Here is a 17,775-nt window from a genome sequence, read left to right on the forward strand (position 1 = left end):
CAATCAGTGTTGGTGATAGTGTTCGTTTCAACCATCCTTGGTGGAGGAAGGAGCTGGAGAGCGTTCCTTGCAGCACTGCCTTAGCCCTGGTGTGGAAGGAGTCATTGAGGATTTCCTGGTAGCTCTGACAGAGCTTGGTGGCAGCTATTCAGGAGGAGAGCTGCATTCTGGTGGTGGACTCTGTTGCCAGGAGCAGGAGCAACAGAGTCTAAGTGGTGTTTCCCTGTTTGTGTTTTTTCCTTAGTGTGTATTAGTACAGCGGTGGAGCCAGTGCCTGCGCCACCCAGCTCCCTAGCAAGGGATAGGTGTAGGGTGTTCTAGGGCGACAGGTTCCTGATCGGCGCCCGGTGCAGAACCGGCATAGGGAACGTTAGGCGCGTTAGGGACACTGACTCAGGGGAGTGCAGGAGGTCTCCACGTCCCCTTTCCCTATCGCAGGGCCCACCGTTGTGACTGTTTCCCCTTTCCCTGTGTCTTTTTGTTTTAGTTACCGGCCTGTGGGCCATGTCACACAGGACAGTATCACGTGCCGCGTCTTGCTGTTTTAGTTACCGGCCTGCGGGTCGTGTCACACAGGACAGGTCACGTGACAATACCGCTTTATACTTCCGCCATTACTAAGCAGCAGTTTACCACCCCTGCATGGTGGACACCGGGCTGTGAATGCACCTTACTATTATTTTATTATTTGGAGTGTTCCGCCAGCCCTGACAGTGGGGATCATTGCAGGCTGTAAGCTTTCCTGAAGAGGTGGGTTTTCAGGTTCCATCTGAAGGATCCAAGTGTGGTTGATAGCCGGACGTGTTGGGGCAAAGAATTCCAGAGGATGGGGGCTATTCGGGAGACGTCTTGGAGGTGGTTGGGTGAGGAGCGAATAAGTGTGGAGGATAGAAGGAGGTCTTGGGAGGACCAGAGATTACGTGAGGGAAGGTATCGGGAGATTAGTTCAGAGATACAGTATATGGAGGAGTCAGGTTATAGATGGCCTTGTAGGTCAGTATTAGTAATTTGAATTGGATCTGTTGAGGGAGTGGGAGCCAGTGAAGAGATTTGCATAGGGGAGAAGTGGAGGAGTAGCGAGGAGAGAGATGAATTAGACGGGCGGCAGAGTTGAGGATGGACTGGAGAGGTGCAAGGGTGTTAGCAGGGAGGCCACAGAAAATGATGTTGCAATAGTCGAGGCGGGAGATGATGAGGACATTTATCCAGACATTCTTCAATATGAGATCTTCCTGGGTGGGAAGCCCACAGTCATTCACATTGAGAAGACAGAATAAGTGGTCACAGCGTGGGTTATGTACATATCATTTTTCAAGGTCTTCCTCTTACCCCAGTATACACACAAATTGTGAATGAGAGATGGATTACAAAATAAACATTATTAGTTAAATCTGTCACACCTTTCCAGAAACGTTTTCAGATCTGGACTTGCCCACATCCTACACTCCAGATGAGGTCTGACCAAAGCGGAGTAGAGGGCAATAATGACTTCACGTGATCTAGACTGTATGCGTCTCTTAATACATCCTAGAATTGCATTTGCCTTTTTTGCTGCTTCACACTGTTGACTCATATTCAGTCTGTGATCTATTAGTATACCCAAGTCTTTTTCACATGTGCTGTTCCTTAGCCCTATTCCTCCCATTCTGTATATGCTTTTTTTCATTTTTATTGCCCAGATGTAGTACTTTGCATTTTTCCCTGTTAAAAACCATTCTGTTAGTTGCTGCCCACTGCTCGAATTTATTTATATCGTTTTGAATCCTCTCTCTCTCTCTTCTCTAGAATTAGCTATCCCTCCTAGCTTTGTGTCATCAGCAAATTTAATTAGTTTACCCTCAATTCCTTCATCTAAATCGTTTATAAAGATGTTGAACAATACAGGGCCCAGGACAGAGCCCTGTCGTACCCCACTTGAGACATTCTTCCAACTGGATGTGCAGCCATTTATGACCACTCTTTGGGTCCGGTCACTAAGCCAGTTATGAATCCACCTAACAGTTGCCTTGTCCATTCCATACTTAGCCATTTTTTCAATAAGGATTGTGTGAGATACTTTGTCAAATGCTTTGCTGAAGTCAAGATATACTATATCTACAGCATTTCCCTGATCCACCCAATCAGTGATTCTGTCATAGAAGGAAATTAAGTTAGTCTGGCATGACTTATTAGTTTCAAACCCATGCTGACTCTGTTTAATCACTTCATTCTTATCCAGGTACTGACATACATGTTGTTTAATAATTTCTTCAAAGATCTTTCCTGGTATAGAAGTCAGACTCACTGGCCTATAGTTGCCTGGGTCCACCTTCATCCCCTTTTTGAAGATAGGAACAACATTTGCTCTTCTCCAGTCTTCTGGGACTTCTCCTGTTCTCCAAGAGTTTTCAAAGATTATGGAGAGGGGTTCAAAAATTTCTTCTGCTATCTCCTTCAGTACTCTGGGGTGTAATTCATCTGAACCTGGAGACTTGAATTCATTTAGGTTCGCTGAGTGTTTTCTCACTATATTTCTGTTTATAGATATCCTGGATTCTTCTATTCCCTTAATAGGACAGTGAAGAACAGTTGATGTTACATTTCCTTTCTGAGAGAAAACAGATGCAAAAGAGGAATTTAAAAGTTCGGCCTTCTCAACATCCTGTCTTACCATTTCATCATTTTCATCCTGTAAAAATCCTATAGCATCTTTGACTTTTCTTTTACTTTTGACATATCCCCAAAATCCATTATTATTGCTTTTGACGTCTCTTGCAAGCCTTAATTCATTGTCAGCGTTAGTTAATCTGATTTGTGCCCTGCAGGTTCTGCAGACATCATTATATTCTTCTTTAGATATGCCTCCCTCTTTCCATTTTATAAACATTTTTTTCTTCCTTTTTAGCATGTGCTTAAGTTCTGTGTTCATCCATCCGGGTTTCCTTAAATGCTTCCTATTCTTCCCTCTTTTCGGAATTGTTAACAATTGTGCTTTGAGAATTTCATTTTTCAAGATTTCCCATCCTTCCTGGACATTTTTGTCCTTAAGGATATCCAGCCATTGGATCCCTCCAATTCTCTTTCTGAATCCCTTAAAATCTGCCTTTCTGAAATCTAACCTTGACGTCTGAGTCTTCACAGGTCTTCCTCCTCTAGTTATCAAAAATTCTAAAATAGCATGGTTGCTACCTCCTAGGGTCCCAGCCACTTTTACCCCCTCAACCATTTCCTCCTTGTTTATAAGGATTAGATCTAAGGTAGCAGTTCCCCTTGTTTTCTCCCCTACCTTTTGGAAGATAAAGTTTTCAGCAAGAGAGGATAAGAATTTCCTTGATCTGTTAGATTTTCCTGAGAGAGATTCCCAACAAATGTCTGGATAGTTGAAATCTCCCATGACAACTATGTCATATTTTTTGGAGAACTTGGCCATTTGATGCATAAAGAGTTCATCCATATCTTCAGCTTGCACAGGCGGCCTGTAGTAAATGCCTACAATGGTGTCCTTTCCATTGTTATGTCCTTGTATTCTTACCCAAACAGTTTCCACAGAACTCCCAGTCTCTGAAGCTTCAATCTCTGGGCAGATATACATGTTTCTAACATACAATGCGACACCTCCTCGTTTATCAAGTCTGTTTCTTGCAAATAAGTTGTATCCTTCTAGTCTTGTATTCCAATCATGTGTATTGTCCCACCAAGTTTCAGTGATTCCAATGACATCATATTTCTTTTCCTGTGTTAGTAGTTCTAGTTCTCCTTGTTTGTTGCCCATGCTTTGTGCATTAGTATAGAAACATTTAAGTTTGTGATTGTTCTCTCTTTCTCCAATATTTTTAGTAATTAGATTCTTTTGTCTTTGTTCTTCCTTTCCACTTCTAATAGCAGAGTTCTCAATAGCATTTGTCAGGTGTATGGCTTTTTCTGGCCTTTTACTTCCCTTCCCACATTGTTCTAGTTTAAAGCTCTCCTGATGAGTGTAGCAAGGCGACTTCCAAATACATGTTTTCCAGTCTTCGTAAGGTGCACCCCATCTCTAGCAAGTAGTCCATCGTATAGGTAATTCACTCCGTGGTCCAGAAATAGAAATCCTTGCTGACGGGACCATCGACGTAGCCAGTTGTTCACCTGCAGAATCTTATTCCACCTCCTTGTTCCATGGCCATCCACTGGGAGATGGAAGAGAAGACCACCTGCGCTCCAAGTTCTTTCACTTTCTTGCCTAAGTCTTCAAAGTATCTGCAGATGGTTTCCAGGTCGTTTCTTGCGGTGTCATTTGTCCCCACATGTAGTAGCAGGAATGGGTAGTCATCTGTAGGTCTGAAGAGTCCTGATATCCTGTCAGCCACATCTTTAATTTTTGCACCTGGAAGACAGCACATTTCTCTTGAAGTTATATCCGGTCTGCAGATAGCGGCCTCTGTTCCTCTCAACAGGGAATCCCCCATGACCACCACTCTCCGTTTCTTCTTCACAACATTTTTCTTTCTCCATCCAGGAGGACTCTGAGTATTTTAAAGGGAATCTGTCAACAGGATTTTGGGCTCTTAACTAAAGATATCGCTGTAAATAACACTTTGAAGCTCATTAAAATGATACCTTTTTTTGAGGAAATCCGTTTTGTCGATCCTCTGTAATCTTCCATCCTAGTTTTATGCTAATGAGGCACAAGTGCAGCGTGGCTGGACATAGCACCTGCTCTTCTCCTGCCAATCTGAGTATTTCTTGCACGCCCACTTTCCTTGTGACTATGACTGATAGGTGAACTCTTTTTCATGACCTGCCTTCCCTGGCTGAAATCTGATGCAGGCGCCATCATTACCAGGGGCTGGGCACGAGCAGATTGATTTTTCACCTTGATGTCATCATTTGGTAGTTACTTCACAGGCCCAGACAACCGTCAATAGTGGTGCCGGAGTGAGATTTCGTCCAGAAGAATTTCACACTAGTGCCGCTAAATTGTTTTATTCAGTCCATGGCCTGTCCACTAATCACCTCCTCATGTGATGGTCTATCATGTCTCCCGGGTGGGATTTTGCAGCCCCCCGGGAGTAGGATTTGACCTTTCTCTAAGCTGGCTGTTATACTGACAGCCGGAGAGGGGAACATGTGAAATGTCGGCTCCTACATCCAATTATACTCGTGTCTGAAGGATTGAAGCTCTGATTGCCAGAACTTCTGGGGTCTAAGCGATGTACAGCAGCATGATGAGGTCACCTGATCGCCCTGCTGATGGGGACGGTGGTAGGGTAAACGATCCACTGGAGCCTAAGAAATGCTAGTTATTTAGGGGAAAGGATAATAGTGTGAAGGGGGCATTGAACAGACTGGGCAGTGTGGAGGGTGGAGGCAGTATAGAGAGGGGGCCTTCATGGGGCCACAATGTAAGCAGACAAAATGTTGAGATGAGTGTGAGAAGTGGGCACAGTATAGAGATTTTGCAGTGGAGGGGGAGACGGTGTAGAAAGAGTGCAGTGTGGGGGGACAGTGTGAGGGCACAGTATGGCGGGGACAGGGTGCATCTGTGCAGAGCAAGACGTGAATCAAAATTTCAGGGCTGTGAGTGATCACTGTATCCACTCCGGCTACAACTGAAAGCCAGCAGCTCCCGGGAGGAGGAATAAAGCTCATTTCCTCCAGATAGCTGGTCTTTTGGTGCTGTTGACAGACATCATTGCAACGCTATTGACCTGCAGAATAACCCCATATCTGCAAGGTTGGTAGGGTTTGGGGACATGACAGGCTCTCTTTAAGCAGTATAGCATGCCAAATCCTAACAGTGTGTAATATTCTCACTGTCAGGATTTGGTTCCTGTTCCAACGGTCATCGCGTGACCACTGATATGTTATTTTCATACTTACGGCCACGTGCTGATTACTCCTTTTCCTGCTTCTCCCGGTGCAGCAGGGGCTGAAGTAAACAGTTAGAATAATTAGAAAGGGCAGCTCGTCGGCACGTGACTAAGTGTGAAAATCGCATATGAGCGGTCACATGAGGACTACTCCTACTGCTATGTACAGGAGGGGGAACCAAACTGAAGCTTTGCCCGGAGTGAGGGTAAACCTAGATTCACCTCTGCTAAGAGCCTGCACCATAGAGAATATTTAGATTTCCGTGAGTAACATGGACATGTGTCTGCAGAAATCTGTTATGCAGGGATCTTTTCCCCGTTTCACCACTTACACTATAATTTCTTCATGCAGTGAGTTTGTTCGCTCTCTCTGCCGGTAGATTACTGAAAATTTCTGTAATATTCTGGACGGGAGGATGTCTCCAAATTGTTTATACAGCTCCATTGAAAGACCGACCGATTCAGGGGCTTTATTATTAGCCATAGATGCTACAACCTTAGGTCACTTAAATATTCCCTGTCCTCATCTGACATAGTGGGGAGGTGCACCCCTGCTCTGAAATTGGTCCCACGGGTTGTGTATGGGCAAATCTCTTATAGCAGGACATCATGATATATTAATACTGACTAACTTCTCTCTGTTTCTGCAGGGGTCTGTTTGCGGAGAACTACACAGAAAGCCATTATCTGGAGGACGGCACTCTGGTCACCAGCCGCCCTGAGCATCAGGTGCAGTAAGTCACCAGCCTTCAGGCACAGATGTAGCAGAGCTCAATTTAACTAATCGGTGTTTCTTCCTGTGTACATTGCGTTAATGTACAGGCGGCGGCTGATGGGAGTATTCATCAGCCACAACCTGTGCTATAAATATAAAACGGCGTTAGGTCCCCTCCCATTTTTGACAACCAGCCTTGCTAAAGCAAACAGCTGGGGGCTGATATTTTCAGGCTGATAAGGAGCCATGGATATTGACTTCCCAGCCTAAAAATAACGGCCCGAAATTGCCCAGAAAGGGCCCATCTATTAGATGTGCCAATTCTGGCGCTTTGCCCGGCCCTTCCAACTTGCCCTGTGGTGGTGGTAAGAGGGTTAATATTTGTGGGGTTTATGTCACCTTTGTATTGTCTGGTGACATCATGCCCTCGGCTTAGTAATGGAGAGGCTTCTATAAGACACCTTTCCATTACTAATACTATAGTTGTATGGTAAATAAAGACATCAAGTGTATCACTGTGGGTGAGTGGTGCAACTTTTTCATGTTTAATAAAGTTTATACATTTTTATTTATTGGTTCTCGTGTACATTTTTTCATATGATGTAGTCCCCACTGTATGTTCACGTTTGATGCAAAGTGGAAGACAGAGTGACATAACATTTTATTCTTCTTAGTAGTGTTGAAAGTAAGCCTGTCTGACATGTTTGACACAAAGCAGAATGACCCCAACGCAAGCCCGGACTCTAATGCAAAGATTGGAGGCTGCCACCTGTTGTAGAGCGAATAAATAGGGTTGCTGATTAGGATTTAAATTAATTTCAGGCCAAGAAATCGTTATATGTTCATTTTGCAAGGCTGCGATAAAATCACGCCATGCGCATTCCATGCGGATGTCACACGGATATTTTTATGTGAGGAAATCGCATCCTCGCATTGCACATGGATGACATACGGATCACTGTTCAGGGAACCTTTGTGCGGGTCTCGGCCGTCAGAATCGGACCAATTTTTTTTATTATACGTTAACTGTGACTCCGGCCTAATTCATTTGTCCGTTCCTAAAATAGAACTGGCAGAGAGAGTGTGAACAGAGACGTATGATGCTACTATCACTGAAGAATCACCGTGTAAGGCCTGTTTCACACTTCCGTTTTTTGACGTCAGTCAAAATCCGCCAATTTTTGAAAAAAACAGATCCGCCAAAAAAGGGGCGGATCCGTTTTTTCCCCGTAGACTTACATTAGTGGCGGATCTTGACTGACGGTCATCCGTCCCACCCGTTGTTTGATGGATCCGCCAAGATTTTAGCATCTCCCGAGCGGATGAGACGGACCCTGCAACGTTTTTTTTCTTTGACGGTCCGCTATTTTGAAGTGCGCATACCTGGAAGCTTTACTCCGGGAAGCATTTTAACCATGAAAGGCCGTACCGGGAGCAGCGAAAATATCTCTCTGTTTCTCTTTCTCTCTCTCTCTCTCTCCCCCTAGATCCCAGTAGCGCAGGAGGAACAGATCCAGAAATGTCCAGTATGTGATGGAGGAGACATGACTTGTGCAGCCAGCAGGTGGCAGCACCTCCCACAGGGAGACCCGGTCTCTGCCACTGATGCTGCTTCTTGTCAGTCAGCAGTCACCTGTGAGAGGAGAGGACCCTATAGGAGGTGACTGATACCGGATCCTGTTATGGGGAACCTGCCACTACTATGGGGGTCCTGCCACTACTATGGGGTCCTGGCAATATTATGGGGGTCTTGCCACTACTATAGGGGTTCTGTCACTGTCTGCCTGGGGTCACTGTTATAGGGGGAAATATTATGAGGGAAGATTTATGGCCATGACTGTTATATGACTTTCACTGAAATGGGGGTCTATGATTGTCAGTTATAGGGGGTCTATGGCCATCACCGTTAAGAAGTTTTGTCGGGCAGTCTCCATAGCAACCAATGAGATTTTGCCATTTTTGGGAGGCTCAGGAAGGTGAAACCAACTAACAGGTTGCTATGGTAACTGCTCCACTTTCCTGGCTCCGGTGTTGATAACTGTGCACCTGTACATTACTAGTGCGGGGTAATTGTGTAGTCCGGATAATGAGGAGGGGGAGACAGACGTGTCTCCCGCCCCCGCTGTATACCGGGGGGATTTTTACTAGTGCAGGGTCTCACCGCCCATTATTACCTGCTCTCAGGTATTATACGTCACTTCTTCTTATCTCCTGCTTCTCTCCTCCAGGATAACGGTGATAAGACGTGTCCGGACCATGCTGAGACGTCTTCTCCTGGTGCTGGCACTTCTGGGTGAGGACACTGACCATTTCTGGAGATTTTCTATGAATGTGGCGTTGCTCTCCCCACATGTTTCTTCTGCAGGTTGTAGGACGTCTATTACTGCCGTTCTGTAATATATGTGTGGTGGTCCTCACATCTTGTTTGTATACATATAGACCCCGGTGTGCTGTATACAGCCGCTGTATGGGAAGTGTAATCCCAGGTGGAGGCCGCTCCTGTCACCCACATCACCTGGTGCAGCTTCTACATGATTTATAGGGTTTATCCAGGATTATAAATCATGGCCACGTCCTCCCTATTACACTTCATTCACTTCAATGGGTCTGAGCTGCAGTACCAGCCACAGCCTTCTACCGGTCTGTGGTGCTGGTGTACGAAGAACTTAGCCATGTTTTTTGGTCTGACAGTAACCAGACGGCCCCGGCACCAATTTTCTCCATGTATCATAGGATCTGTGATTCTGACAGCAGATATCAGGGTACGGTCAGGCCGCCCCCGTACATACCAGGTTATTGAAATCTGCCACTATATGATATGTTTTAGATCCCCCTATATATATATAATCTGTGCCCGGTCATGATATATGTTGGCCCTTTGATGACAAAGACACCTTTCTAATCTAACCTCAATGTGACAACTCCATGTGTGTCCAAATCACATTTTGCCCCCCAAGCCCAATAGTCCTTGACACCTACCCAGGTTTGCCCGATGCAGATGTCAGACCATTTACTTCTACTTGTTAATGTCTTTGTATTTTTCACTTTTAGTATTCGCTCAGTTACCAGAAGGACAGACACATGAGGTCGTCTTTCCTAGGAGGTTGCACACTGTCTACAAGAGAGACACGCAGGTATCTCCCACTCCATGTTCCCAATAATTATGGAAGAAGCTTCTAATCAAGGGTATCGCTGTCATAACGTGACGGTGGTGTGAAGTCTAAGGCTCCGATCACATCTTCATCAGAGCCTCCATCGCAGATACCATCATATTATGCATTAAAAATGGGGCTGTATGTATTGACATGTTAACAGTCAAAACAATGGTAAAACTGAACTTACCCCATTGTAAGTTAATGGGGTCTGTCAGGCCGGGTGACGTCCATCATGCAATGGATTTGGTTAAGTGTTGTTGCTTCCTTTATAAATGACAGTCATAAAACAGATTTGATCTGAGCCTTATACATACAGACATAGAAAATTACCTAAGTCACTTGCAAATCCATTCTGAGTTAGAAGAGGAGAGAATTCCTTCCAATAGTTGGAGTGAAGAGTGTATTTGGAGGACTCATCGCTTATTGGTTTGAATATAGACCATGTAATACCTGATTTCTCCTGCTGGAGTGCTGCTGGTGAATTGAACTTTTTCTGATTGGTCCTCCAGTAGATTACAGTTCATTGCTGTGTCTCCTATTACTGTAGCACCCAGTATTCAGTTCCTAGGGATCTAACCTAATGAACATGAATGTAAAAAGAAATCCTGATTAAAATATTGTTTTTTATCTGTTTGTTCAGAACATTTATCCAGACGTTCTTCAATATGAGATCCTCCTGGGTGGGAAGCCCACAGTCATTCACATTGAGAAGACAGAGTGAGTGGTCACAGTGTGGCTTATGTATATCTCGAGCAGTGAGATGATCTATGTACTTGTACATATCCCTTATAATGGGACGTTATACTGCAGATTTCCACTGATCTCATGATATATACAGTGACATGTAAAAGTACCCCTGGTCAAAATTACTGTTATTGTGAACAGTTAAGCAAGTGGTAGAAGAAATTATCTCTAAAAGGTCTAAAGTTAAAGATGACACATTTCCTTAGAATTTCAGGCAAAAAAATATAAAAATTTTAAAAATTAAAAAAAAAGGAAAATGGGTGATCGAAAAATTTGGGCACCCTGCATGGTTAGTATCTAGTAGCACCCCCTTTTGAAAGACTCACAGCTTCTAAATACTTTTTGTAACCTGCCAAGAGCGATTTTCCTCTCTTCTTCCTTGGAAAATTCTTCCAGTTCTGTGAAATTCCTGGGCCATCTTGCATCCTCTGCTATTTTGAGTTCTAGCCACAGTTTTTCAGTGATGTTGAGATCAGGGGACTGTGAGGGCTATTGTAAAACCTTCAGCTTGTGCCTTTTGTTCCTGTTAACTGCCATCTTTTTAATGCCCTTTCCTCAGTTTGAAATGTAAACTTGAAAACACTTTACTATCTTCTTATAGCCTTCTCCTGCTTTGTAGGCTTCCAACATTTCCATTTTCAGAGTGCTAGGCAGCTGCTTAGAAGAACCCATGGCTGCTGTTTTTTGGCATAGGGTTAGAGTAGGCTGGGTTTTTATAAAGCTGGGAAATGTTCATCACCTAGCCTTTCCTAACGGTGATAGTGAACAAACCATAACCCTAATAGGCTATTTCAGGTCTGAAACCTTTGTCAAAGTTATCTAAGCACACAACTAAAATGTAAACAATGACTATATATGTTAGGCGTTGGGTTTCTCCCTCTGCGGTCTCCCTTTCTTCCCCAACCGCAGAGGAGGCTACTCAGCAGAGGCGTCGATCCCGGCGTCTTGCTCAGGCTAGCACTGTCGGTTTGGTAGCTGCTGCTACCCCTGGTCCAGCTATAGCAATCCATGCTAGCCAGCAGTGAGCAACTCCTAGGACTAAGTCCTTCTTTCGCTCCACTGAGCATGCCCATGGGACGACCTCTCATTGGAGGTCGGAGGTCACGTGCTCAGGTTCTGTTGCTGCTCTGATTGGACCACTAGGAAGGTCCCGGAAGGCTGCAACTATACAATCCTCGCATGGCCGCCCGGCCATGTGTTAGTATAGTATTATGTACTTGTGTGTGATGATGGATGCATGTTTCTGGTGACTGACTCATTATTACTCTCCTCCCTTGGTTTTGCATGTAATAGGGTTATCGGAGTTAGGCCGGAGTCACACTGGCAAGGAATACGGGTGCGTGAGAGGCGCAAAAAGCACGCATTAGACAAGGACCAATGATTCTCTATGGGGTCACTCGCACCAGGCGTATATTTCTCCTCAGTATCCTACGCTCCGTGCCACTCGCAGCATGCTGCGATTGTCAGCGTACTACGCCCGTAGTACGCCAATGCAAGTCTATGGGTGCGCAAAAAATACGGATTACACACGGAGCACACATGTGACCTGCGAGAAATACGCACCAGGTGTCTTTTAGCAATGCCGGCAATTCAGTGCGCAATACAGTAAACTCACACTGACTGTTTTAATAAAGAAATGAAAGAATAGATATAGACACATAGAATACATATATATATGTACATCTCCTACCTATTCTACATCTCCTCCCTTGTTTCAGTATACCACCCTACCCGCGCCCTCCGTTCTGCTGATGACCTGAGATTAGCATCCTCAATAGTCAGAACCTCCCACTCCCGTCTCCAAGACTTTACACGTGCCGCGCCAATTCTTGGGAATGCACTTCCCAGGTCAATACGATTAGTCCCCAATCCCCACAATTTTAAGCGTGTCCTGAAAACGCATTTATTCAGACTGGCCTACCACCCCAACACATTAACCTAATCTATCCCTGTGTGGCAGAGCCAAAAGTTTTACCATAACCAGGTTCCCCGCATCATGTTCCCACATGCTTTATGCCTCCATTAGCCCTCTGTGTCTGTACTGTTACACACTTAACATTATGACTGGTCCATACAATCAGGGTAACTGTTACCACCCACCTTTCGTGTCTCCCTCTTTCCTCATAGACTGTAAGCTTGCGAGCAGGGCCCTCTTTCCTCTTGGTATTTGTTATAATCTACTGTATGTGATTATTGTTATGCTGTAATGTCTATTGTCTGTACAAATCCCCTCTGAAATGTAAAGTGCTGCGGAATATGTCGGCGCTATAAAAATAAAATGTATTATTATTATTATTTATTATCATTATATTATATATATATATATATATATATATATATGCATTCTATGTGTCTATATCTATTCTTTCATTTCTTTATTAAAACTGTCATAGGGCTCCATTATATGTCCATTTTGCAAGCCTGCGAGAAAATCTCACCATACGGATGCCATACGGATTACATACGGATGCTGACATGCGCAAAATACGCGACCACACCTTGATTACGGATGACATACGGAGCACTGTTTAGGGGTCTGTCATCCGTATTACGCATGTAAAATACTGACCGTATTTTACGCAGGTTAGTGTGACTCCAGCCTTAGAGTCAGCGCCTTGTAGTGGCATTGCCTATGCGCCACAGTGCACCCAGGTCTCTTCACGAGAGTTAGCACCAGAGTGTGCCATCCTGCACAAGGCACGACTGTGCCGCATGTACAGCAGTGTCCGTCATCGCGGCGCTGTGCGCAATTAGTGCGCTTTCCAGTTCTAAGCTTGGGCTGGTTAGTGGTGTCCGCCAGAGCGGCGCTGTATGCACTTCGTGCGGTTAACCTATAAGTTGCTCTTCCTGGCACCGCAGTTGCGGCGCCGAACGCTAGTGGGTCTAGAGGGACTCTATCCCCGTGTCTCCTGTGACCAAGACACTAGCGCTCACCTTGCGGTATAGCGGCCCTGTGAAGCAACAGGGTTCGCCTATTACATACCGGGTGAAGTTAACCCGTGTGTGTTTGTTATACCGCCATTGCCATTTTGTATCTGCCATTACCTGGCAGTAGGTAACATCTCTGCACAGTGGACGCTGCGAACGCACCTTATCTTTACTTTTATATTATTTGGTGCGTTCTGCAAGCCCCTAACGTGTATATATATATATATATATATATATATATATATATATATACATATATATATAGTTGCGTAAATACGAAGGAAGCATGTCATCTTTAACCTTAGGCCTTTTAGACAGCATTTTATTTTCAACTTGCTTTACTGTTCACAATAACAGTAATGTTGACCAGGGGTGCCCAAACTTTTACATGCCACTGGATGCTGACTAACTTCTCTATGTTGCTGCAGGGGTCTGTTTGCGGAGAATTACACAGAAAGCCATTATCTGGAGGACGGCACTCTGGTCACCAGCCATCCTGAGCACCAAGTACAGTAAGGCTATGTTCACATGTTGCGTTTTTGCTGCATTTTTTTCTGCAGCCAAGACCTGCTTTCTTGGCAGTAAAGAAGCAACGTAAAAAAAACAGGTTTTGCTGATTGCGGCTCTTTTGTTGCATTTTTTACTGTAGTTTTGTCAGGGTATATTTGTCTCTTGTGCATGCTGATAAAGTTTAGTGCTTAAAAAAATCTGATTAATCTTCATCAGGTTTTGGCACCAAAAATGCAGCAAAACCTGCATATTTTGCACCACCCATTGCTTTCAATGGCTGAAAAAATGCTGAAAGAAATGACATGTTGCATTTTGCTCAATTTGACTATTCATTGCCTCACCCTGCGTACGTGTTGTTATCTTTGTAAATCCACAGATAAAAGGACACAGAAATCTGGCCATCTTACCCTTTTTTGCTGCATAATCTGTTGTCTTTCCATTTTTTTAGATTAATTTTATAAATGGAAACAATACTGTTGATGTTGCGTCCATTGGCCAGCATGTACCGATCACCTGTCCTATGACCTTAAATAAGGCTTGTGCACGATAGCTGCTGATACCCAACAAGTGACAAATGGAGTGCACAACAGCGGTGCCTCATCTCTGCAGAAGTTTGATGTGCTGTACAACCCCTTTAGCCCCTTCCCTCCTCAGCTAGCATAGTCCCTCATGAACAAGCACCATTTTTTTTCCAAGTCTGGCATTTGTCAATTTATGTTGTTATAACTTTGGAATGTTTTTACATATCCCAATGATTCTAGGAAAAAAAAATGATGTGACACATTGTACTTAATGTTATTGGTAAATTTAGGTCAATATGTTTTGGTGATTCTGAAAATATCTGAAACCCGCTGTAAATTTTGAATAATTAGCCATGTTCAAATAGTCATACTACACAAAAAAGTTAATACATAATGTTTCCCACAAGTTTACTTTACACCATCATTGTTTTTCAAACGTTTCTTTATTTTTTAAGGATTTTAGAAGGATTAAGCCCTTTACGATCTATGACGTCTAGGTGCGTTATAGGTCGCCTCCCCCTGTTTGGTGCAGACTTCGGCACTGAGTACGCACCTTTTCCGGCACATAACTGATCTGATTAGCTGACATGTGCCCCTAACAGCCGCGGGTGGAATCGCAATCCACCCGCGGCTGTTAACATGTTAAATGCAGCTGTCAGTTTGTGGTTGTCATGCCAACCCATCCGTGCCCCGATCGCATGACCACGTGGCACCAATGGGTTGGCATGACAATCCCAGGGTCTGCAGACCTGTTTGTGTCATTGTCAAAATACAATGAACGCACCCAGTGGCTGGCGCTCATAGCAGATGAGCATTATTGCTACCCATAGCAAGGCTGCAAAATGATATGTGTAGCACAAGCAATCAGATGATTGCAGCTTCAAGTCTCCTAAGGAGACTGCTCGAGCAAGTAAAAACTAAAAAAGGAAAAGATTTTAAAAATATAAAAATGTTAAAAATATAAAAGTTCAAATCAACCGCTTTTTCCCTATTCAAAGTAAACCACCGGGCGGCGCTCACAGCAATCCGGCAGTGACAACCATAGAAGTCAACCAGGGACAACCGCTTTGGCCCTATTCAAAGTAAAACAATAAAAAAAACCAGGACATATATTTGGTGTCACCGCATTCAGAAATGCCCGATCTATCAAAATATGAAAGAATTAATCTGATCGGTAAACGTAGCATCGACGCATTTTCCTTTTTGTAATTTTTAAAATGTAAAAAATGACAATATATTTTTTTTTACTAAAATATAAAGGAAATGTGTCATCTTTAACTTTAGGCCTTTTAGAGGTCATTTCATCTTCAACTTGCCTAACTGTTCACAATAACAGGAATTTTGACCAGGGGGTGCCCAAACTTACATGCCACTGTATAGTGATTCTCAGTAATCCCATATACAATACGCCGATTCTAGTAGGATGTTCTGAAAGTTGCATTTTACAGCAAAAGCCATGATCTGTACCTCTTACAACACTCATTGTTGAAAGTTATCGGTTAGGAGAAAGGTACAAAAACATTTCCAAGGCATTCGATATACCATTTAACACTGTGAGGATAGTCATACCTCCAAATCAACAAAAGAATGGCGTCACCAGTTTTGAATTGGCTCAGCAAAAACCTAGTCCTGAATCCAAATTTGCAGGTGACCTGAAGAGAGCGCTGTACCCAGAAGATGTCCTCGCAATCTGACAGATTTGGAATGCTGCTGCAAGGAACAGTGAGCAAAGATTGCTAATTCCAGATGTCCCATGCTGATCGACCCCCGACCCAAAAAGATTGAATGATTAAATAAATCCAATAAAGTATTAGTTTAAGGCTGGTTTCACATTAGCGCTTTTTAAGCGCACGCACGGCCGGGGGTAGCTCCGCCCCCGAGCCAGCTCTCTGCCCGGCGTGCCCGCCCCTTGCTTGTAGCTTTAGCATAGGGTGCGCAGATCGTGCGCAGGCCGTGCGCTAGTTGCGCTTTGACCTGCGCTGCGCACTTTTGACGGTGCGCCGTGCGCGCCAAAATCAAACTTTTCGGATTTTGGCGCGCACGGCGCACCGTCAACAGTGCGCAGCGCAGGTCAAAGCGCAACTAGCGCATGGCCTGCGCACGATCTGCGCACCCTATGCTAAAGATAGGGTGCGCCGATCGCAGGCGCCGCTGTGCGCTAGGAGGCGGAGCTACAAGCAAGGGGCGGGCACGCCGGGCAGAGAGGGCAGAGAGCCGTCAAAAAGACGGATCTGAATAAAAATGGTACTACTGAAAATGTCATCTTGTCACGCAAAAAACAAGCTGTATTACAGCTCCATCAGCAGAAAAATAGAGACGTTACAGCTCTCAGAATAAAGCGATGCAAAAATACCGTAATTATTTTTTCTATAAAAGTTTTTATTGTGTAAAAGCGCCAAAACATAAAAAAAATATAAATGAGGTATCGCCGTCATCGTACTGACCCGAAGAATAAAGCTGTCTTATCAATTTTACCACACGCTGAACTGTATAGAAGAAAAAATATAAAAAGCAGTTCTTGAATTGCTGGTTTTGTTCATTATGTCCCCTGAAAATTGGAAGGGAAAGCGATCAAAAAATGTCATGTGCCCGAAAATGGTACCAATAAAAACGTCAGCTCGTCCCGCAAAAAACAAGCCATAGCATGACCCTGTTGGCCGAAATATGAAAAAATTATTGCTCTCAAAATTTGGTGATGCAAAAATTAGTTTTCGCAATAAAAAGCGTCTTTCAGTGTGTGACAGCAGCCAAACATAAAAACCAGATTTAAATCTGGTATCACTGTAATCGCACCGACCCGAAGAACACCTAATCACTTATACCGTACGAGGAACGGCGTAAAAAATAAATAAAACCAATTCTTCACTTGCTGTTGACTTTTTTCATTCTGCCTCTCAAAGATCGCAGTAAGGCTCGGCGCACATTTATCCTGTGCTCTGCGCTGAGCACTTACACCGGGGTTTCTGTGTAAATCTTTCTGTGAAATACGTGATTCAGACAGAACCCCCCCAGCGGAAGACTCCCTATAATAAGGCAGATGGAGGCATTGTGGGCGCCATAGGACCTGTGATCCAGCAGTGTCCGTCTTTTTAGGATTCTTTAAAAGTGCCATCGGCCACAGTTTTGTGCACTTCTGAAAAGGACACTGCCGAACAGAGGCCAGATGGATTCCAGAGTAAATCTGCTGCCTCATTATAGTGAATGGATCCCTCGGTGGGTTCATTTGTCACGTCACTCAGAGATTTAGATGGAAACCTCAAAGTGCTCAGAGTAGAGTGCAGGAGAAATGTGATCCCTAACGTAATGTAATATGTACCCAAAAAAAGCTTCAACTCAAGCCACAAAAAAGCAAGTTCCCACTCAGGTCCGTCATT

General features: G+C 44.1%; 1 protein-coding gene across 1 annotated transcript in view; it reads left to right on the forward strand.

The window, feature by feature from the left end:
• LOC141100429 (zinc metalloproteinase-disintegrin-like 4a) overlaps positions 1 to 17,775 on the forward strand; it is a 94,255-nt gene that overhangs the window by 11,871 nt on the left and 64,609 nt on the right. The window contains exons 2-5 of the mRNA XM_073588941.1: positions 6,479 to 6,562; positions 9,542 to 9,677; positions 10,339 to 10,415; positions 13,799 to 13,877. Coding sequence (XP_073445042.1) covers positions 6,479 to 6,562; positions 9,542 to 9,677; positions 10,339 to 10,415; positions 13,799 to 13,877 — 376 coding nt within the window. The remainder of the gene's footprint in view (positions 1 to 6,478; positions 6,563 to 9,541; positions 9,678 to 10,338; positions 10,416 to 13,798; positions 13,878 to 17,775) is intronic.

The sequence above is a fragment of the Dendrobates tinctorius genome, unplaced genomic scaffold (assembly GCF_039654945.1).
Source record: "Dendrobates tinctorius isolate UK_male_01 unplaced genomic scaffold, ASM3965494v1 ptg000104l, whole genome shotgun sequence".
In the NCBI taxonomy this organism is placed as follows: domain Eukaryota; kingdom Metazoa; phylum Chordata; class Amphibia; order Anura; family Dendrobatidae; genus Dendrobates; species Dendrobates tinctorius.